This window comes from Budorcas taxicolor, chromosome 13 (genome assembly GCF_023091745.1).
Source record: "Budorcas taxicolor isolate Tak-1 chromosome 13, Takin1.1, whole genome shotgun sequence".
NCBI classification, from domain to species: domain Eukaryota; kingdom Metazoa; phylum Chordata; class Mammalia; order Artiodactyla; family Bovidae; genus Budorcas; species Budorcas taxicolor.
Genome location: NC_068922.1, coordinates 11,632,015 through 11,654,548, shown reverse-complemented (window position 1 = coordinate 11,654,548; position 22,534 = coordinate 11,632,015). Strand labels below are relative to the sequence as shown.

The window sequence follows — 22,534 nt, the reverse complement described above, 5'->3', positions numbered from 1 at the left end:
GAAACTATTTTACAAGTTACCTAAAACTTGTTATCCCATTTACATCAATTTGACTCATTTGTTCTCAATAATTATGTTTACACTACCCACAAAAGCTTCATAAGACATTGGACAAGTCATCCATCACCCCCTAAGATTTTTTTCTTGCTGAAAAACTGTAACAGATAACATGAACTTATTTGACCAGTAAAACAAGTAGAAAAGTTGTACGTTTGCATTATTTTAATGATAATAATTCAGAGCACGTATTTTAGTTAACCCGACAAACTTCAGCAAGCTTTTATTTACTAAAGATTATGTCTGATCATGTGAATTTGAGAAGCATTTGGACTACTTTCTGTTATAGGTATACTTTGCTTTATTGTGCTTTGCTTTATTGAACTTCACAAATATTGCATTTTTTTCTTCAATAAATTAAAGCTTTATGGCAACCTTGCATTGAGCAAGTCTGTCGGAGCCATTTTTCCAACAGCATTTTCTCACTTATGTCTGTGTCACATTTTGTATTCTTAAATATTTCAAACTTTTATATTATTACATTACAGTCATCTTTGATGTTACTGTTGTAATTGTTTTGGGCATCATAAACTATGCCCATGTAAGACTTAACACATCATTCACCAGAGATGTATCAGTATATTTTTAGAGCATGATACAATTAACAGCAGATGCTAGAGCTTAAAAGATTGATCAAGAATTCATTATAAAACTTATGGTTTTTGTTATCATTCACATTTTGCTCCATTAGGTTTTTGGTCCAAATTTGTGTCTATTATAAATACAAGTCTATTACCATAAAACTTTCAAAAATGATGCATTACCAAATTTCTTATTTCTAAAAGAGCCCCCCACAAAGATCCACCTTGCCAACTATCAGGTAAAATAAAAGAATGTATTCTAGAGGAAATAATACCCATAGGACTAAAAAGAATGTCTCCAGAAAGTGTAAGGTCTGCTCTTCCAGGGGGAAGCACAGTGAAGCCCAGGGTGTTTGTAATACGTGTTCTGTCCTTGCACAGAGGTGCCTCCTGTAGCACCTATCACACACTCAGAATATTCAGTTTATTTCAGTCGCCTAATTGTGTCTGACTCTTTGCAACCCATGGTCTGCAGCATGCCAGGCTTCCATGTCCAATACCTACTCCCAGAGCTTACTCAAACTCATGTCCATTGAGTCGGTGATGCCATCCAACCATCTCATCCTCTGTCGTCCCCTTCTCTTCCTGCCTTCAATCTTTCCCAGCATCAGGGTCTTTTCCAATGAGTCAGTTCTTTGCATCTGGTGGCCAAAGTATTGGAGCTTCAGCATTGACCATTCCAATGAATATTCAGGACTGATCTCCTTTAGGATGGACTGGTTGGATCGTCTTACAGTCCAAGGGACTCACAAGAGTCTTCTCCAACACCACAGTTCAAAAGCATCAATTCTTTGGCGCTCAGCTTTCTTCACAGTCCAACTCTCTCACATCTATACATGACTACTGGGAAAACTATAGCTTTGACTAGATGGACCTTTGTCAGCAAAGTAATGTCTCTGCTTTTTAATATACTTTCTAGGTTGGTCATAGCTTTTCTTCCAAGGAGCAAGCATCTTTTAATTTCATGGCTGCAGTCACCATCTGCAGTGATTTTGGAGCCCAGAAAAATAGTCTGTCACTGTTCCATTGTTTCTCCGTCTATTTCCCATGAAGTGATGGGACCAGATGCCATGATCTTAGTTTTCTGAATGTTGAGTTTTAAGCCAACTTTTTCACTCTCCTGAGAGTGAGTGAGGCTTTCATCAAGAGGCTCTTTAGTTCACTTTCATCAAGAGGCTCTTTAGTTCCTCTTCACTTTATGCCATAAGGGTGACATCATCTGCCTATCTGAGGTCATTGGTATTTCTCCTGGCAATCTTGATTCCAGCTTGTGCTTCATCCAGCCTGGCATTTTGCATAATGTACTCTGCATATAAGTTAAATAAGCAGGGTGACAATATACAGCCTTGATGTACTCCTTTCCCAATTTGGAACCAGTCTGTTGTTCCATGTCTGGTTCTAACTGTTGCTTCTTGACCTGCATACAGATTTCTCCGGAAGCAGGTAAGATGGTCTGGTATTCCCACCTCTTTCAGAATTTTCCACAGTTTGCTGCAATCTACCCAATCAAAGGCTTTGGTGTAATCAATAAAGCAGAAGTAGATGTTTTTCTGGAATTCTCTTGCTTTTTCTATGATCCAGTGGATGTTGGCAGTTTGATCTCTGGTTTCTTCTGCCTTTTCTAAATCCGGCTTGAACATACGGACATTCACGGTTCATGTACTGTTGAAGCCTGCTTGGAGAATTTTGAGCATTACTTTGCTAGTGTGTGTGATGAGTGCAATTGTGCAGTAGTTTGAACATTGTTTGGCATGCCTCTTCTTTGGGATTGGAATGAAAACACCTTTTCCAGTCCTGTGGCCACTGCTGAATTTTCCAAATTTGCCAGCATATTGAGTGAAGCACTTTCACAGCATCATCTTTTAGGATTTGAAATAGCTCAATTGGAATTCCATCACCTCCACTATCAGAATGCTTTAATAAGACATGTACAAAGTTTCCAATAAATATATTAAGTGCAAAAAAAGTGTTGATATTGACTCAAACGCGAGTGTTTCAATATTCACTCACATAGCAAATGGCTGGCTGCAGGTGCTGGTTTCTGCAAACATGCCCCTGTTGGTAGCATGTTAACTGGCACACGTTCAGTGTGTTCTGACTGCTCCTCTGACCAGCCTTTTCTCCATCTCTCCCCCTCTCTTCAGGTCCCCTAGTCTCTGAGGCACGAAGTTGAAAGTAGACCAGTTAACAACCCTACAGTGGCCTCTAAAGTTCAGTGAAAGGAAAAGACACACATTACTCACTTCTAAATCAAAAGCTAGAAATAATTAGGCTTTGGGATGAAGGCGTGGTGGAAGGTAAGATAGGTCGAAAGATAGGCCTCTTGCACCTACCGTTAGCCCAGGGTGTGAACATAAAGGAAGTTAGAAGTGTGACTCCAGTGAACACAGGAATGATAAGAAAGTGAAACAGCATTATGACGGCTGTGGAGGAAAGTTTAACAGTCTGGATCACTCAAATCAGCTGCACTAGTCCCTTAAGCCAAAGCCTAACCCAGAGCAGGGCCCTGCTCGCTCCATCTCTGTGAGAGCCAGGAGAGGGAGGGAGCGGCAGAAGCAAAGTCTGAAGCCAGCAGAGGTTGGTTTGTGAGGTTTAGGAAGCCATACACGTAACATGAGAGTGTAAGGTGAAGCGGCAAGTGCTGATGTAGAAGCTACTGCAAATTATCCAGAAGGTCTAGCTAAGATAATTAACAAAGGAGGCCACACGAGCAGATTTTCAGTGCAGATGATACAGTTTATATTGGAAGGAGATGCCATCTAGGACTTTCATAGCCCGAGGGAAATCAGTGCCTGGTGTCAAAGGACAAACCGACTCTTGTTAGGTGCTAATTAGAACTGGACATGGAACAACAGACTGGTTCCAAATAGGAAAAGGAGTACGTCAAGGCTATATATTGTCACCCTGCTTATTTAACTTATATGCAGTTTACATCATGAGAAACGCTGGACTGGAAGAAACACAAGCTGGAATCAAGATTGCCGGGAGAAATACCAATAACCTCAGATATGCAGATGACACCACCCTTTTGGCAGAAACCGAAGAGGAGCTAAAAAGCCTCTTGATGAAAGTGAAAGAGGAGAGCGAAAAAGTTGGCTAAAAGCTCGACATTCAGAAAACGAAGATCATGGCAACCAGTCCCATCACTTCATGGGAAATAGATGGGGAAACAGTGTCAGACTTTATTTTGGGGGGCTCCAAAATCACTGCAGATGGTGACTGCAGCCATGAAATTAAAAGACGCTTACTCCTTGGAAGAAAAAGTTATGACCAATCTAGATAGTATATTCAAAAGCAGAGACATTACTTTGCTGACTAAGGTCCGTCTAGTCACGGCTATGGTTTTTCCAGTGGTCATGTATGGATGTGAGAGTTGGACTGTGAAGAAAGCTGAGCGCCAAAGAATTGATGCTTTTGAACTGTGGTGTCGGAGAAGACTCTTGAGAGTCCCTTGGACTGCAAGGAGATCCAACCAGTCCATTCTGAAGGAGATCAACCCTGATATTTCTTTGGAAGGAATGATGCTAAAGCTGAAGCTCCAGTACTTTGGCCACCTCATGCGAAGAGTTGACTCATTGGAAAAGACCCTGATGCTGGGAGGGATTGGGGGCAGGAGGAGAAGGGGACGACAGAGGATGAGATGGCTGGATGGCATCACGGACTCGATGGACGTGAGTCTGAGTGAACTCTGGGAGATGGTGATGGACAGGGAGGCCTGGCGTGCTGCGATTCATGGGGTCGCAAAGAGTCAGACACAACTGAGCGACTGAACTGAACTGAGTGCAACTGTGACTGTAAGTTAAAAGCAATGGTCATTTACCACTCCAAAAATCCTAGAGCCCTTAAGAATTATGCTAAATCTACCCTGCCTGAGCTCTGTAAATGGAACAACAAAGCCTGAATGACAGCACCTCTGTTTCCAGCATGGTTTACTCAATATTATAAATTTACTGTTGAGATCTACTCAGAAAAAAAGATTCCTTTAAAAATACTGCTGCTCCTTGATAATGCATGTGGTCTCCTAAGAACTCTGATGGAGATGTACAATGAAATTACTGTTGTTTTCTTATCTGCTAGCACAACTTCCATTCTACAGCCCAAGGACCAAGGTGTGATTTCAATTCTCAAGTCTTATTCTCTAACATATACATGTTTTAAGGCTCTGCACCACAGATGTTCATTCCTGATGAATCTGGGCAAGTCAGTTGAAAACCTTCTGGAAAAGACTCACCATTCTAGATGCCATTGAGGACATTTATGATTCACGGGAAGAAATCAAAATATCAGCATCAACGGGAGTTTGAAAGAAGTTGATAACAACCTTAACGGATGACTTTTAGGCATTCATGACCTTGGTAGAGGAAGTAATTGCAGATGTGGTGGGATTAGAAGTGGAGCCCGAAGATGTGACTGAATTGATACAATTTCATGATAAAACTTTAATGGATGAGGACTGACTTCAGTGGATGAGCAAAGAGTGGTTTTTTGACTTAGAGCCTAATTCTGGTAAAGATGCTGTGAAGATTGTTGAAATGACAACAAAGCATTTAGAATATTATGTAAACTTAATTGTTAAAGCAGTGGCAGGGTTTGAGAGAATTGATCCCAATTTTGAAAGACATTCCATGCATAAAATGCTATCAAATAGAACTGCCCACTTTGGAGAGATCACTCATGAAGAGTCAATCAATAAACCACTAATGTCTCATTTTAAGAAATTAGCATAGCTACACCACCTTCAGTGATCACCACCCTGATTAGTCTGCAGCCACAAACACGTAAAACCCTCAACCTGAAAAAAGATTATGACTTCATGAAGGCTCAGATAGTGAACATTTTTTTAGCAATAAAGTATTTTTAATTAAGGTACATACATTTTCAAGCATAATGCTATTGCACACTTATAGCCCATGCTGCTGCTAAGTCACTTCAGTCGTGTCCAACTCTGTGCAACTCCATAGATGGCAACTCACCAGGCTTCCCTATCCCTGGGATTCTCCAGGCAAGAACACTGGAGTGGGTTGCTGTTTCCTTCTCCAGTGCATGAAAGTGAAAAGTGAAAGTGAGGTCGCTGAGTCGTGTCCGACTCTTAGCGACCCCATGGACTGCAGCCTACCAGGCTCCTCCGTCCATGAGATTTTCCAACTTATAGCCCAGAGTATAGTGTAAATATAAGCCTTATATGCACTAGAAAATTAAAAAATTCATGTGACTTGATTTATTGTGATATTAGTTTTTATTGTAGCGGTCTGAAACTGGACCTGTAATATCGCTGAGGTATGCCTGTGTATTTCTGGGAGATTTAGGAATACTTAACTTCATATAAGTGCTTAATTCTCTTCAAACCAACTAAATGGCACTCTTTTTTTAACAGTTTTAGTAATACCATTAGGAGGTGAAAAATAACATACAACACATGTATACAGACACATGAACATAAAGAGATGTACAGAGACCTTATAGCTTTCATCTTAAAATTAATGGCATGAATCAGCTACAGTAACATTGCCTTCTCCAATAAGAAATTTACTACTTACAAAAGAGGCTGGATCTAAGTTGTTTACCTGGTAGAGAAATAAGTTAAAGTTACCTGCTCAGATGGCTAACGCATTTTCACTAAAGTTTGCGGGGAAGGCATGTAGGAGATTTTTTGTTTTGTTTTATTCACCTAAGTTTCAAATGGCAGAAAGTGAAGAGGAACTAAGGAGCTTCTTGATAAAAGTGAAAAGGCTGGCTTAAAACTCAACATTCAAAAAACGAAGATCATGGCGTCCAGTCCCATCACTTGATGGCAAATAGATGGAGAAACAATGGGAACAGTGATGGTCTTTTTTTGGCTCTAAAATCACTGCTGATGGTGACTGCAGCCATGAGATTAAAAGACGCTTACTCCTTGGAAGAAAAGTTATGACCAACCTAGACAGCATGTTAAAAAGCAGAGACATTACTTTGCTGACAAAGGTCCGTCTAGTCAAAGCTATGGTTTTTCCAGTAGTCACGTATGGATGTGAGTTGGATCATAAGGAAAGCTGAGCACCGAAGAATTGATGCTTCTGAACTGTGGTGTTGGAGAAGACTCTTGAGAGTCCCTTGGACTGCAAGGAGATCCAACCAGTCCATCCTAAAGGAAATCAGTCCTGAATATTTATTGGAAGGACTGATGCTGAAGCTAAAGCTCCGATACTTTGACCACCTGATGCAAAGAACTGACTCATTGGAAAAGACCCTGATGCTAGGAAAGATTGAAGGCAGGAAGAGAAGGGGACAACAGAGGATGAGATGGTTGGATGGCATCACCGACTCAATGGACATGAGTTTGAGTAAGCTCCAGGAGTTGGTGACGCACAGGCAAGCCTGGTGTGCTTCCATGCATGGGGTCATAAAGAATCGGACACGAATGAGCAGCTGAACTGAAGTTTCAAATGACTTTCCCCCTTTTATTTTCTTACTGATAAGAATTACCTCCCTAAAATTTAGATAACATTAACATCTCAAAGGCATGGGAATAGAATGCAGGTTCCTCCAAGAAGGACTTTGGTTTCCTAAGGCCAGAATTTTTCTTTTTTTAAAATTTTTATTTTTATTTTACTTTACAATACTGTATTGGTTTTGCCATACATTGACATGAATCCACCACGGGTGTACATGAGTTCCCAATCCTGAACCCCCTCCCACCTCCCACCCCATATCATCTCTCTGGATCATCCCCGTGCACCAGCCCCAAGCATCCTGTATCCTACATCAAACATAGACTGGTGATTCGTTTCTTACATGGTAGTATACATGTTTCAATGTCATTCTCCCAAATCATCCCGCCCTCTCCCTCTCCCACAGAGTCCAAAAGTCCGTTCTATACATCTGTGTCTCTTTTGCTGTCTGGCATACAGGGTTATCCTTACCATCTTTCTAAATTCCATATGTATGTGTTAGTATACTGTATTGGTGTTTTTCTTTCTGGCTTACTTCACTCTGTATAATCGGCTCCAGTTTCATCCATCTCATCAGAACTGATATACGATTAATACATACATTTGAGATAAATAGGGGTGGCTGTGGCCTTGGTGGAAGGGATAGTGGAATTCTGAACAGCTTCTAGAGCTGAATTTCTAGTTTTGCAAAATTTGTAAGATCATGACAGTAGCTCTTAATTCCTCAAAGAATTGGGTTGCAGTTTAAATGACAGCTTACATTGATCTACCCCAGCCCAACTAGGTTATCCTTAATTCATTTTTTCCTTGTATATCAGGGAGAAGATTTCTAACTAAAATGGATATTAAAAAATTTATATGTTCTGGAGTTAGAGCTGTTTGCCTTTGGAATGTTTTAGTAAATCCTTTCACAAAAGCGATAGGTTTTTATTTCCCTCTGGGGTGTACACAGATTTATTTTGGCTTAAGGGAAGAGGCCTAAAAGAAGAAATTTCTATGATGCTGTCAGTATCAACTGCCAATTTCTGACCAACTTCTTATCACTGAACTATTTTTTTTTTTAATCCTTGTAAATATCTCACCAGTTTTTAGTCGGGGCAAACAGCAAATATTTCTTGCAGTATAGAACCATCCCTTGTACTTAAGAGGTATCCCCAAATTGGATATAAAAGTTACTGTCTTTTCCTCTCTTTCTCATGGATTGATAAAGATCCAGGAGAGCTAATTCAGGGAAGAATTCTGTCCTGAGCTGCCTTCTGCCAGTTTTCCTGGGATCCCATATGCAGGCTTAAAGTGGGGTGTACAGTAGAGAGTCTCTGGAATCTACCAAAACTCGGTCATTGTTTCTCATTAATTTAAATTTTAGTTAGCCTTAGCTGCTTAAGGGAATAATGTAGCAATTTACCAGAAAATCACTCAGTCTTGACAATCCTGGGAGGGGCCTTTATGGGGGTCTTCCATTGAGGGAAGACATGGGGCTGTCTGCAAGTCCACTGACTTGGTGGACTTTTGCTTATGATCTTGTGTTCTCTTCAGAGTAGAAAGACAATTTAGATCAGATTACTAGAATGAGTGTCCAAATAAAGGGGAACAGAAGGGAGCAGTAAAGGTTAGGTAATGCCCATCTTACAGTCTGTTTTAGGTGCCTCTTGTGTCTTTTGTATTTCATTAGCCTGTTGCAACAAATTTTGAATGACGCTCCTTTGACATCTTGCAGCCTTTTGAAGGCTTCTGCGTGCCAGCTAACACATCATTAACAGGAGACATATTAGTCCATCTTTTGTTACCTGAATATTATTGACCAGAGGCTTATCAATGTTTTTAGATCATGATACAATTGATACCACTGTGCAGAGTTGTTAAGAGCTTGAAACTGATCAGAGGTTCATCATACAACATAATTGTCATTATCATTCACATTTGGCTCCATTAAGTTTTTGTTCCAACCTTGCGTATATTACAAACACAAGTTTATTACTGACATTTTCAAAAATGATGCATTGGGAAATTTGTTATTTCTAAAGAGCACACCCCACCCCCCATGCAAAGATCCACTTTGTCGACTGTCAGGTAAAATAAAAGAACGTATTCAAGAGGAAACAATACCTGCAGGAACCCCCCTGCCAAAAAAATGCATCCAGCAGTCTGCTTTTCCAGGGGAAAGTGCAATGAAAACCAGGGTGTTTGTAATACTCCCCTACATTGCAGTGTCTGCTACATTTTGCCTGTCACACTCTCCTGAAACATTAGAATACTTCAGTAAGAAATGTACAAAATTTCAAATAAATACATTAAGTCCAAAATAAAAAGTTGTTGATATTTACTCAAATGCAGATAGTTTGATATTCACTTACATAATGAATTGCCAGCCACAGGCGTTAGTTTCCGCAAAAAAAAAACCAAACAACCCAGTAGATAATGTGTTAAAACAGGTATCCCCATTCTGTGTGTTTGATTTGGAAGGTCTTATTTTCAAATGTACTTTTTAAATAATCTCAACTAACTTTCCCCATAATGGCTGTGGTCATTTCCATGAGGGCTGGTAGGACCCTCAGCCACAAAGGTAGCTCAGCCACTTTTCTGTGCAGCCATATTTTGGCCCCCAAACTGACACAATAAGCAAGTGTCACACTTAACTCTCTTAGAATTGAAAGGTCCCATCTTTTTCTGGCTGAGCCTTTTGGGTCTCTCAGAGACAGGTGAATAAGCGGGGTGTGCTGCGGGGCTTGTGTGGTTTTTGTACAATGCACATACCCCACTGCGTGGATGTGTCGAGGTGGGCAGGTGACTCAGTGTCGCTCTAAGCCATTCCATGACTATCCTGTCCTCACCCAGGAGTCTCTGGGTGAGGTGGTGAGCATTCTAGCAGCTTTTGAGTGCTCGATCCATGCCCACCAATTTTGTGGCTTTTCTTGCCTCTGAAATTCCCATCAACAGTAGCCTTTATCTACATAAGACAAACAAATGTGCACCTTAACACACCAGGAATAACCAAGGGCTGTCACTGCATCCTGGCCAAGACAAAGACCTCACGTACCTCCAACAGTTCCCAACATGGAACCCGGGACTGGGGGAAGGACCGAACCAGCAAACCCCACAAATGGAGAACCAGAGCTGCCACCAGCAGCTCCCAGCAGGGAGTCTGCAGGGGGGTTCCAAGCACATGGGGAGCTCCAGCATAAACCGCCAGCAGGTCCCAGCACGGAACTAGGGGCTCCAAGAAAACAGGGGACTGGAAAGCCAATTAAATGTCATCAGGAGCTCAATGCAAAGAGCAGAGCTCAAAAACCGAGGGAACTCCCCCACAGCCTTTGTAATGGCAGGAGAGAGAAGTCAGTGGTTTCCTACCTGTGTTTCTTATTCTCCTCAAAGCTGTCAGAAGTTTCCTTCAGATCCTGTCACCGTCACCAAACCTGTTAAAACACAAAATTGAGCTGAGTATATTTAGGGCTCTAATTGGCTTTATTCAGTGATTGCTGAATTGGGTAGCATCTCAATTAGCAAATAAAAAGGAGCTCTGAGGAGCTTGGAAGCCTTTATAGGCAGAAATTGGGGAGGGTCAAGGAAAAGGCAGATTGTTTCAGGCAAGACCACCTTCCCTTAGGGGAGGAGAGGGTTTATATCAGGCAGCTGACCTCACTCACACTGACCAGAAAGTTCCAGATTGACCAGTTAAGACTGCATCGCTGGGGAAGGTTGGAACTGCAAATAGGTTAGGTGTTACGTCTCAGCTGGTGATGTGGGCTTAGCGCAGGTGACTCCATGTGGGGACTATTGTCTCTTTAAAAAAAAAAAGAAGGGAAAAGATGCCTCTGTTGTGGTCCAAGCATAGGTTGGAAAAGAATTTCCACAACACAGAGTAACCTAGAGCCTATTATACTGAGTGAAGTAAGTCAGAACGAGAAAAACAGTGATTGTATGCTAACGCGTATATACGGAATTTAGAAAGATGGTACAGATTAACCTATTTGCAGAGCAGCAAATGGAGATAAAGACATTGAGGACAGACTTATGGACATGGCTACAGGGGAGAAGGAGAGGGTGGGAGGTATGGGGAAAATAACATGGAAACATACATATTAATATGCAAAATAGATAGCCAAAGGGAATTTGCTGTTTGACTGGGGAACTCAAACAGGGACTGTGTAACAACCTAGAGGGTTGGGGAGGGAGGTGGAAGGGATGTTTAAGTGGGAAGGGACATGGGTAAACCTATGGCTGATTCATGTTGGTGTTTGGTAGAAACCAATGCAATACTGTAAAGCAGTTATCCTTCAATTACAATTTTTTTTTAATTAAAAAAAAATAAACTTCCAGATACAGAGTAATTCAGAAAGGAGTGAGTTTGTTAAGAACAAAGAGCAGAGATAATGAGGGCATAGCAAGTAGAGCAGGCTGGCTCAAGGGAGCGCCGATGCTTTCATGGGTTCGTAGCCAATTTTTATAGCCTCAAGACAAAGACAGTTCCTGCTGGAAGGGCGGCATTAGGGGATCGGTTAGGGTGGGCATTTTTACCTAATACGGGGTCAGGGAGCTGCCAGTTTAGATTAGGGGCTCATGGCAACAGTTACTATGGGGCTCATCCAGAGATGATCTTGGTTCCGGGCTCTGCACCTGTGACCTTGGTATGGGACTCCACAGGATCTAACACTTTGGGATTGTTTTGTTTTCTAAGGAAATAATCGTTGCTTAGAAATGAAAAGTAAACTGTGGTCTACATTCATCTGTGTCTCCTTTGAATCCTGGAAGGCCCATCTGTATTCAGGTGTTGGGTTGGCCGTAATGCACATTCCAATGTTTCTGTAAGATCTTACAGACGAAATAACAGTTTTCAAGCCAAATGCACTTTTTAGCTAGCGCAGTAGTTTCAGTAGCTTTACGATGTCGCACCTACAAGACGTTTTAGATCACAGAGCACATCTCCAGGACCCTCCCCCTTCTTCAGGCCGAAAGGGAGTGAACACCCAGCTGTTTTGCAGGCGTCCAAATGCAGAGTCCTCAATTTGACATAAGGAGTGAGAATGCTGTTGTTAATTCATGTGCTTACACCACCACCCTCGACTTCCACACACCCTGTCTGAACCAGGTGACTCTTCTCTGTCAATATTACCTTGCAATGTCTCTTTTATGAAACAGAAAACTGAGTTTCACTTTCCCTTCATAATAGAACATGCAAGGCCGGCCTCGCCACAGTCACACCTCTGCTTATGAATTCAGAGCAAGAGTTGATGCCTGAAGCTTCCCGTGACTTTCAACAAGTCACCTAACATTTCTTTGTAACCTCAATTCTCCCCTTTTAGTCTCCAAGGGACAACATTAAAGAATATATAGCATTTGCAGAGAAGTTTGAATCCTTTGTGGAGAAAAGTGCCTTATGAACTGCAGAGTATTATCTGAAATAGAAGAACTCCTTCAGCATGGTAGTTTAAAAAAAAAAAAGTCAAACTGTGAGAATTCCCTTAGTCTGAAGGTAAAATCCATTAAGACTGCTGGAAGGTTTTTAATGGCAAGCATTTCATTCAGAAACTCCCTTGTCTAAAGCTTGCAAAAACGCTTTAATCCATAAACGCTCCGGTTGAGTTAGAAGTGCTGACAGTGATCACAGTTTGAGCAAGGAGAAGAAAACCACGTAAGCCACATCCTCAAAAACACTTACCTATGAACTGAGATGAGAATTAACTTTTTGTGTTGTCCCCATTCATAGGTAACTTTTTTTTAATTTCATAAAGTAGTTAATGTTTTTTGTTTATTCTTTATTTGGAGGAAAATTGCTTTACAATGATGTGTTGGGTCCTGCCATACGATGACGCAGTTCAGCCATCATTATACAGATATATCACCTCCCTCTTGATTCTCTCTGCCCTCCCCCTTCCCACCCCTCTAGGTCATCACAGAACACCAGGCTGGACTCCTGTGTTATATAGCATATGTCTCTTTTCTTTACAGGACTCTGCCAGTTTTTGATACTATGAATGCTTGAAAACTGTTATTTCAGAAATTGCCCTTCACTCTGATGTGTTTCGGATGCCCTTTCTATGCAACTAAACTGATTCAGCAGATGTTCGATTCACAATTTACAAAAAAAAAAAAAAGAATAGTTTAGTGGGTGTATAGTAGATTCCTATTGTATTCGAAACTCTAGCCTCAGGTCCCGCCCTCTCCCAAGACACTAATGGTAAAAGGCAGTTAACGCACAAATATTCAGGAACTCTGCCTGCGTGTGTTGCCTGCTAAGTCGGAAATGCCATGCCCTTTCCACACACCTGCTCTTAAGCTCACGGGTGTTTTCTCACCTTGATGTGATTTGTGTAACGTTTCCTCAAGGCTCACATGCCCTCATTGTCGGTTGGTTGCTGCATCAGCTATTCTCCCAAAGCCCCAGACACCAGCTTCCCACAAAACACCAGGCTTTTGCAACTCCTTCCAGCACATCTGGAAAGAACCCCTTGTCTGCAAATCCACTCTGCCCTCTTTGAAGGCTTAAAGAGAATCTCCCCCATAAATATCTTTCAGATTCACCAAATCCTACTTAATTGCCATTATCTTTCACCTCCTCAGGCTTCTCAGATGATAAAACCCGGAAAGGTGGTTTTGTTCCTGTGGTTTGCCTTTCTGTAACTGCGTTCATATGCATCTTACCATTTCTCCAAGTAAATAGTACTTTCCCTTGATATCAAGAAGCATGTTTTCTTTTTTTAGCTGGAAACGTGTGCAACTCCCTGTTGTTGAGGCTAGGGGTTGGAGTGGGTAGCATGCTTTCTGCATGTGGCCACTTAACTGGCGCGAGATTTGGAAGAATTCTAAAGTCATCACGTACCTTCTTGGTCGTTAGGAAGGTATATTTCTATATATATATTTCTCTATATATAGAGAGAGAGAGAACACATAGGAATATAGAACATGTTTCATTTGTTCTAACAAAATAATAACAATACACATAATAAAGGTAACTATGTATGGAGTTCTTACTCTGTGGCACAGGGCTAAATATTGATCTAGAGAATTTCCTTTTAGATACGGACCAACTGCCCTTCATTCTTCAGGGTGCACCATCCCACACTTGCCACTGGCTGTAATAGGACATACCCCAAGGTTGAGCTGATGTCTGTTCTCCAGTTTCCATGTTGTTATACTATCATCTTGGATGTTACAGCACTTATTACATATGCTTCAAAACATATGATTCTCCAAAAAGCATACTGGTATACTTGGATTTTCTCTTTTTGGCCACCCTGTGGGGCATGCAGAATCTTAGTTCCCTGACCAGGGATTGAACCTGTGCCCCTTGCATTACAAGCACACTGGACTGCCAAAAAAGTCCTTATACTTGGACATTAAATATTTGAATTCTAATCTTATTGTTTCAAACATGCAAATCTTCTCTCATATAAAGTTTACTATATTAACTCACTAGCCCTTGGGAGAAGGAAAAAAACCTGAAAAAATGACTCATTATTCTTTTCCTCCTTTTATTTTTTCTGGAAAGGGAATCTATATTCCTGACCTTATTTGCATGGTATTTGCCACGTCTTCTGTGTAATCTCAAAATTATTACAAGTTTGATAAGATCATAAAGTCTCTAATGCTAAAAAGTTCTCACTTTGCTGATAATTATGCTCACTTGGCAACTGTTCCCTATTGGTTCAGTACTTGACTCGCTAGTCATCATGACTGAATAATTTCCCAAGTTCTTTATTTTCATTGTCCTGTGCAAAACAAATGTGATCCTTCGAAGGAGAAGTCAGGTAGAAGCCAGATCATATTAGGGTAAGTTTACACTTCCCCTTTACCAATTCTAGAGTGTTCATTCACAAAATGTCTTTTAAAGAATAAGCTCATGTTGTAAGCCCTGGTATTTTGACAGCCCTGGGTCTTGTAATTCCTCCAAAGGACACTGACATGCAAACAGTCCTGTGGGAATTACATCACTGATTTTGTTAAATCTGTCACTTTAACCTTACAGTTAATCCTCTTTCACATTGTCAGTGTACACTTTCCCTTTAATGAGGCTTTCCCTTTTAGATCTTTTTGTTATCAATTGTTTTTTAAAATCTTTTTTTAAATGTGTATTATTTTGATTAAAATGATGTAAGAAGTCTTTTATCAGATGACTCCGATTTTATCAGGGAGTATCGGGTGCTACCTGGTCATGCTGTCTTCATAATGCTAAGCCTGCCAGTTCCAATTTAGTTGAGCTAAAAAAGATAGCATCTTACTTTACATCAAACACTGAATCGAGATGTCCATATCAAATAGCAAACCCCCTTGGTAAATACAGAGAATCTACACTATGGAAACATTAGGTGATGGAAAACTCACTCACCTATACATTCTTAAGGAAATTTCATTAGTATTTTCCCTAGTTATAAAAGTAATTACACCAAAATATACTTTAAAAAGTGGAGAATACACAAAAGCATTAAAGAAGAGAGTCATTTCTAGCTATATCATTCAAAGGTACCCAGCGGTAGGATTTTTGAGTATTTCATCTTTTTTCAGTATTCGTTTCTCATTGCCAGTGACGGGGGGAAAGATAACTTTAAAATCTTCAGCAGAGTAGATCATTTTCACATCAAAACCGTATTCCTTAAAACTTGTCTTTTATGTTAAAATTCAGTCAGTTCCAGGAATCCTTCTGTGCTTGTGAATGTATATTTCTCAACATGCGTGTATATTATGTATAGTAATTATAGTCATAAATAACAGCTGGTGTTTATAAAGCATTTACTGTGTGCGAGTCCATGTTCTAGGCATGTTAGATATTTTAAATCATTTCTAGGCATGCTATGTATTTTAGATCATTTATTCTTCAGGGCAGCCTTCCAAAGTAGACACTATTATCCCCATTTTACAAACAAGGAAATTGAGGTCACCCCTGCAGGGGTCACAAAGACACCAGAGGTCACACAACTGTCAAGCAGGGCAGCAGTTTGGGAGCAAAGTCCATCAGCCTAACTACACTATTTCCTCTTAGTAGAGACCCAGCTGTATCACGGAAAACAATTTTAAAATTCATGGACTGAATCCCTGCTAGCACATGTTACAGAAGGAGAGAACTTGTTAGTTACTACAAGATGACCCTGTGGGACAATTAAGCCAGCAAATACCAACTGAGCCCCAAGTTCTGGTGCAGGAACAAGCATTAGAAACTTGGGCACTTTATTTCTGACACGTTTTAACGAATCTATGGAAGGCAGTGAACTTTACTAATTAGAACTTACAGTAGGAATATAAATAGGCCGTACGTAATGAACGAGTCTGCCAGCCTGCAAGGGAGCCCTGCCTCCCTCACACGCATACCCACCCAACATTCAGATAGCAGAAGTACACGTGATTATCTTTGGCTTTCTTTGACGGCTTATTCTTTTAGAAAAAAGCAAATAAACCTGTTTCCTAGGATGTGTTAGCTTATGGCTCGGTAAACAACTAAGGAATAAATTAAGTTCTCCAGATTCAGAGTGACTCCAGTCTTCTAAATTACAAGCATACCTAAGACAGTGAGTGTTCTCCTGACCACCCTGATGTGGGCGTGCGCCTGGAGCAACAGGGGATCTGGGTGCGCCCTGCCCAGGTGCTGAGCAGGTGTGCCTCAGCGATGCAAGCTCCGCCCTAGGCTGGGCCACTCACTGGTTCTGTGAGCTCCTGGCGTGGGCAGCCCTGACCCCGGCTCCATGCTCTTCCTCCCCACCCCAGAGATGCGGATGTCCAGGAAGTAACTTGTTCAGTCTCTAATTTCAAACCGAAGCCTTGATTTTGGGGGGGCATTAAGGAGAAGTAAAGATGTAAATCTCTGCAGAGGTAGTCAGCCCTCTGAAGGGGACTTGCCTCCACTCTGACTCTCGTCCACACTCAGGGCATCGGCAGAGTAAGTAACAAGGGTGGGATCCACCAAGGTAGAGATCCAAGCGCAATATCTAGGTTAAATTTAGACCTTAATGATTTCAAGGATTTGGCTTTGAAAACCACTGAGATGAATGCATATCTCTCACGTGAAAAATAATTTTTTTTCCCAATTCTTAGATTAGTGAAGTGTCTAAGTACTTCTGTTCCTGTATATAGCTGTGACCGGCCTTCCTCCTTTCTATTAGTATAAAGTACTTTTACAGCTAAATTTTATATAAATATTTCACAAAGAAGATGAATACAAAGGAATTTAGATGTTAGAGGCCCCCTAAATTGGTCTCTTATATTTTTACGAGTATTGTGTTGGGCAAAAAATTCATTTGGGTTTTTCCATAACATCTTACGGGTCAACGTGAATGAACTTTTTTAGTCAACCCAAAACGCAGGAGAACAAAATACATCCTGTCAGCCAAGTGATGAAAGATATTTGTAGACGCTCTGGAAAATACAGTACTTTGCATACAGACACACAGAGTCCTTTATTGTTCTGAAGTTTTGAATGTACTCAGTATTTAACTGACTTTACATTTTGCTATACAGTAGAAACTAACATCGGAGAAGGCGATGGCACCCCACTGCAGTACTCTTGCCTGGAAAATCCCATGGACAGAGGAGCCTTGGTAGGCTGCGGTCCATGGGGTCACAAAGAGTCGGACACAACTGAGCAACTTTACTTTCACTTTTCACTTTTATGCATTGGAGAAGGAAATGGCAACCCACTCCAGTGCTCTTGCCTGGAAAATCCCTGGGATGGGGGAGCCTGGTGGGCTGCCATCTATGGGGTCACACAGAGTCGGACACGACTGAAGTGACTTAGCAGCAGCAGCAGAAACTAACATGGTTGCTTTACAACATGGTAAATCAACTATACTCCAATAAAACGTTTAAAAAATAAATGACTCTACAGGAATATGCACTCTACCAGAAATGCACTGCAGGAGGGTTCTTTACCCCTGAGCCTGTTCACAGCATGTTGTTGTTGCTCAGTTGCTCAGTCATGTCCCACTCTCTGTGACCCCATGGACTGCAGCGCGCCAGGCTTCCCTGTCCTTCACCATCTCCCGGAGCTTGCTCAGTCTCATTGTCCATTGAGTCAGTGATGCCATCCAACCATCTCATCCTCCGTTGTCCCCTTCTCCTCCTGCCTTCAGTCTTTTCCAGCATATCAGCATTAATTATTGCCGTCAATTGTCAGAGAACCACAGCAAAGCAGAAACTAACTCTGACTCTCTTGCTTTTGTGGGCCAGGCACAGAACAGCTTGTATTCCATAGATATATTTGCAAACTGGGGAGCTGAGAGATAAACACTGAATGATGTACCAAATGCTTTCTTGTTAGCCAGAGGTTCTTCACTGTATCACTTCTTTTAGAGTCCATATTCAGGGCACTGGCAAAGCCCAGTGAAAACTGACTTCAGGGACTTCCTGACAGTCCAGTGGTTAGGACTTTGCATTCTCTCTGCTGACGGCCCAGATTCAGTTCCTGGTCAGGGAACTGAAATCCCACAAGCTGTGCATCACAGCCAAAAAAAGATTTTAAATAAAAGATAAAACTGACTTCACTGATCGGATGGAAAGATGCTCAATGTTTTCTTGTGTCATGAACAAGAACCTCAGCCACACCCCTGCTGGAGGGAGCATCCTAAGTAAGGCAACCTTCCTCTCGTAAAATTCGCTTCTTCATGGAGCTACTTGACAAACGGTATGGTTTGGCCAGCTAAGTAGGCAAAATGAAAGACTTGCCGAATGCTCGGACTCGGGGGCAAATCCTAGAGGTTATTGACTTCTAATTCTTTGTTTGGACTCTTTCTGAAATCAGAAATAATACACTCTGAGCAGGCCTGCTTGAGTTCTTTATAAGAGAACAAAACACACGACTCAGACACAGAAGACAAAGGCTGATCGAAAAGTGATTCACTCTTGTCAAGCTCAGAATCGTGCCGCCCACTCCGTCCTAACCCATTCTGCTTCTCAGCCCTTGGTCATGGCGGCATTGACTTAGATGTTAATGCAGTCAGGACATGGTGCACAGAGGTATTTGCCCCCAGGCCAAGCTCCATTGGCATGAACAGTAGATGACTTAACAGGAGGAAGCCCTCTCACCTCTATTTCATGATCTTCTTGCGGGCGTCATGGTAATTAATTCTCTTTAAAAAATAAAAACATCGCCCGGGTCAGGTTCACAGATGGAGATTTATGTGCAGACATCCAGCCATCCCCACACTGAATAGATCACTCATTCTGTGGCTCATGAGGACTTTCAAAATCACAGTGCTCGTGTGTGCACGCTCATTTGCTAAGTCCTGTCCTTTGCGACCCCGTGGACTATAGCCCAGAAGGCTCCTCCGTCCATGGGATTTCCCAGACAAGAGTACTGGAGCGGGTTGCGTTTCCTCCTCTAGGGGAGCTTCCCGAGTCAGGGACGCAGCCCATGTCTCATGCATTGGCAGGCAGATTCTTTACCGTCTGAGCCACCAGGGAAGCCCCCCTTTTACCACCCTTGTCAGCTTGAGTAGGTAGACAGTCAGCACATATTGAAGAGCCCGAGACCATCCCACGGTCAAGTGAGCAAGTCCAGGCGGCCCCTCCCTCATGCGCCCCCATCTGCTCCGCTGCATCAGCGCATTCAGGCATCCAGCATCACACTCACCACCCCCCTCAACTTCCCAGACTTCTTGGGTTTCAGAAATGCTGCAGATCAACTAAGTTATGTTGCCAGCCTTTTTGAAAGGGATTTCAAGACAGAATCAGTTCCTCTGAAATAATGAAACTCATTCCTTTGAAAAGTAAGCCCGAAAGAGAAAAACAAGTATCGTATATGGATGCTTATATGTGGAATCTAGAAAAATAGTACTGATGAGCTTCTTTGCAAGGCAGGAGCAGAGACACAGATGTAGGGAATGGACATACAGACACAAGCGAGGAAGAAGAGGGTGGGATGAACTGGGAGATCGGGTCTGATATATATACACTACGATGCATAGAATAGATAGCTAGTGGGAAGCTGCTGCATGGCACAGGGAGCTCAGCTTGGTGCTCGGTGATGACCTAGAGGGATGGGATGTGGGTAGGTCCAAGGGGGACGGGATATAGGTATACAGACAGCTGATCCACGTTGTACAGCAGAAACCATGTGAAACACATTGTTGTGAAGCAGCTATACCCCAATAAAAAAAAGAAGCTCACAGTGGGACTGTCGTGTCTTTCTGCAGGAGAACCTCTTTTTTGTGATGGAGTATCTCAACGGAGGAGACTTAATGTACCACATCCAGAGCTGCCACAAGTTCGACCTCTGCAGAGCCACGTAAGAGCCCTTCGTAGGGTTGGGGTCTCCCTTGTATGGTCGGGGACTGGGGTCCACTGTGCCCACACCTTGCTTTTTCCCACATGCTTTACTCAGAGGACCTAAACTCCAGGGCAAGGCGACCCCAGAGACACATCCAATTGAGGTGCCTGTTTCCCCGGCTCCTAAAGCTTCCATTCAGTTAGAAGGAACCACCCCAATTCATCAGCCTTCTAAGTCACCTGAACCTAGAAGCAAGATTTGCCCCTTGAATGGAAGTCAGATGGAAGAGGGGTCACGGGTGGGATGTCCACAGGGGCCTTTCAAGGGAAGCTCAGAGTAAAGCATCAAGCATTCAGCTCTGGGGGCAGGAGAACTGGAGAACCGGAAGAGACATTTGCTTTCTCTCAAGAATAAATCTCCACCTTCTTTGGCGTCAAGCCACCCTAGATGCTGGCTTCCCAGGTGGCTCTAGTAGGGAAGAATCCACCTGCCAATGCAGGAGATGCAGGAGACTCAGGTTTGATCCCTGGGTCAGGAAGATCCCCTGGTGTAGGAAACAGCAACCCACTCCAGTTTTCTTGCCCGGAAAATACCAGGACAGGGGAGCCTGGTGGGCTGCCGTCCACGAGGTCGCAGAGTCAGACACCACTGAGCAACTGAACGCACACACACCCTGGATGCAGGCAAATCAAGCAAGGTGGGTTTACTAGGTGGACTGTAGCAGAGCTCACAGAGCCCTCTGCATCCTGCCTCGCTCGGGCCCTCTCTCCTGAGTAATCAAACCCCTGAGACGTTCAAAAACTGTGCCCCTAGGCCCACCTAAAACTGTGGGTACACACTAGCCTTCGCTGAATGCTCAACAGTCTCTCACTCACCCCTAACAAACACTCAAGAGTGGTTCATGTCAAGCTGCATTGACAGACTTTCCCAGCAGCTTCTGCAGAAATCCGGTCTGAGACGTCCATCTTGTCACATCCAGTGGTTAGCTCACTGCTGATCTTATTGTCTCCAGGACCCGTCAGCCAAGTGTCAGGGGATAATTTTATGGGATTTCTGCAGCACAGAAATCTTCGGGCATTTTCCTGCTATTAAGGGTTCTCCCAGTCCCCTCCAGGTCTGTTAAGTGTAGGAGGCATCACAGACACACGGGGTCTATCTTTCCTCACTGCCTCCCGGGAAGGGATTCCTGCATTCCTCTCCAAGATCCAGCAGATCACACTTGCAGGAAGTTCTCCCTTATAGCTAATCCAACTAGTGATGTTTGTTAAACTCACCTCCTTTGAGTCACTCATCTGTGAAGGTGGAGAGCACAGGATCACCCCCTAACACAGGCATATCTCCTTTTATTGCACTTCATTTTATCATGCTTTGAGATACTCTTTTTTTTTTTTTTTCAATAAATGCAGGTTTGTGGCAACTCTACATTGTCAGATGATGGTTCGCATCTTTCAGCTGTATTTTTCATTTATTTTTATTGAAGTATACTTCACAGCAAGTATTTTTAATTAAGGCATGCGCATTTTTTAGACTATTGCATACCTCATAACTAGTATAGTGTCAGTGTAACTTTTGTATGCACAGGAAAACCAACCCCCCCCCAAAAAAAAAAAAGATCTGCTTTACTGCAGTGTTCTAGAGCTGAACCTGCGAGATCACTGAGCTCTATCACTATGCATTCCTCCTCTCAAACTGCATCTTTCACGTGTGAGCAAGTCAGGTCCATGTGGAATCTGGGGTCCAGGTAGATTTAAAAATAAAAGGGAAATTTATTACATTATTATTACATTTAGTGTCTTTGAATATTCTCATAATCCTCCAAAATGATAATTCAAGCATTCTGCTGCTGCTGCTAAGTCACTTCAGTTGTGTCTGACTCTGTGTGACCCCGTAGATGGCAGCCCACCAGGCTCCCCCGTCCCTGGGATCCTCCAGGCAAGAACACTGGAGTGGGTTGCCATTTCCTTCTCCAGTGCATGAAAGTGAAAAGTGAAAGTGAAGTCGCTCAGTCATGTCCGACCCTCAGTGACCCCATGGACTGCAGCCCACCAGGCTCTCCTGTCCCTGGGATTCTCCAGGCAAGAGGACTGGAGTGGGTATTCTAATTCACAGTATAAGCAGGAGCACTAGATATCAGCTCTGTTCATTCTCTCAGGGCAGAAGCTGGGCGTGTAGAATGGATGTGGTCTTCCTTTTGTTAGGATTAAACAAAATTCCGCATGTACATTTAGCAGAACGCCACACGCTTACTCTGTCTAAAGGGGAACCTTTTTCCCACTAAA

At 42.5% G+C, this 22,534-nt stretch overlaps 1 protein-coding gene across 2 annotated transcripts in view; it reads left to right on the top strand.

Moving 5' to 3' along the window:
• Window positions 1-22,534, top strand: part of PRKCQ (protein kinase C theta) — a 154,550-nt gene that overhangs the window by 106,505 nt on the left and 25,511 nt on the right. For both annotated transcript variants that reach the window (XM_052650657.1, XM_052650656.1), the window contains exon 13: window positions 20,182-20,273. In XM_052650657.1, coding sequence (XP_052506617.1) covers window positions 20,182-20,273 — 92 coding nt within the window. The remainder of the gene's footprint in view (window positions 1-20,181; window positions 20,274-22,534) is intronic.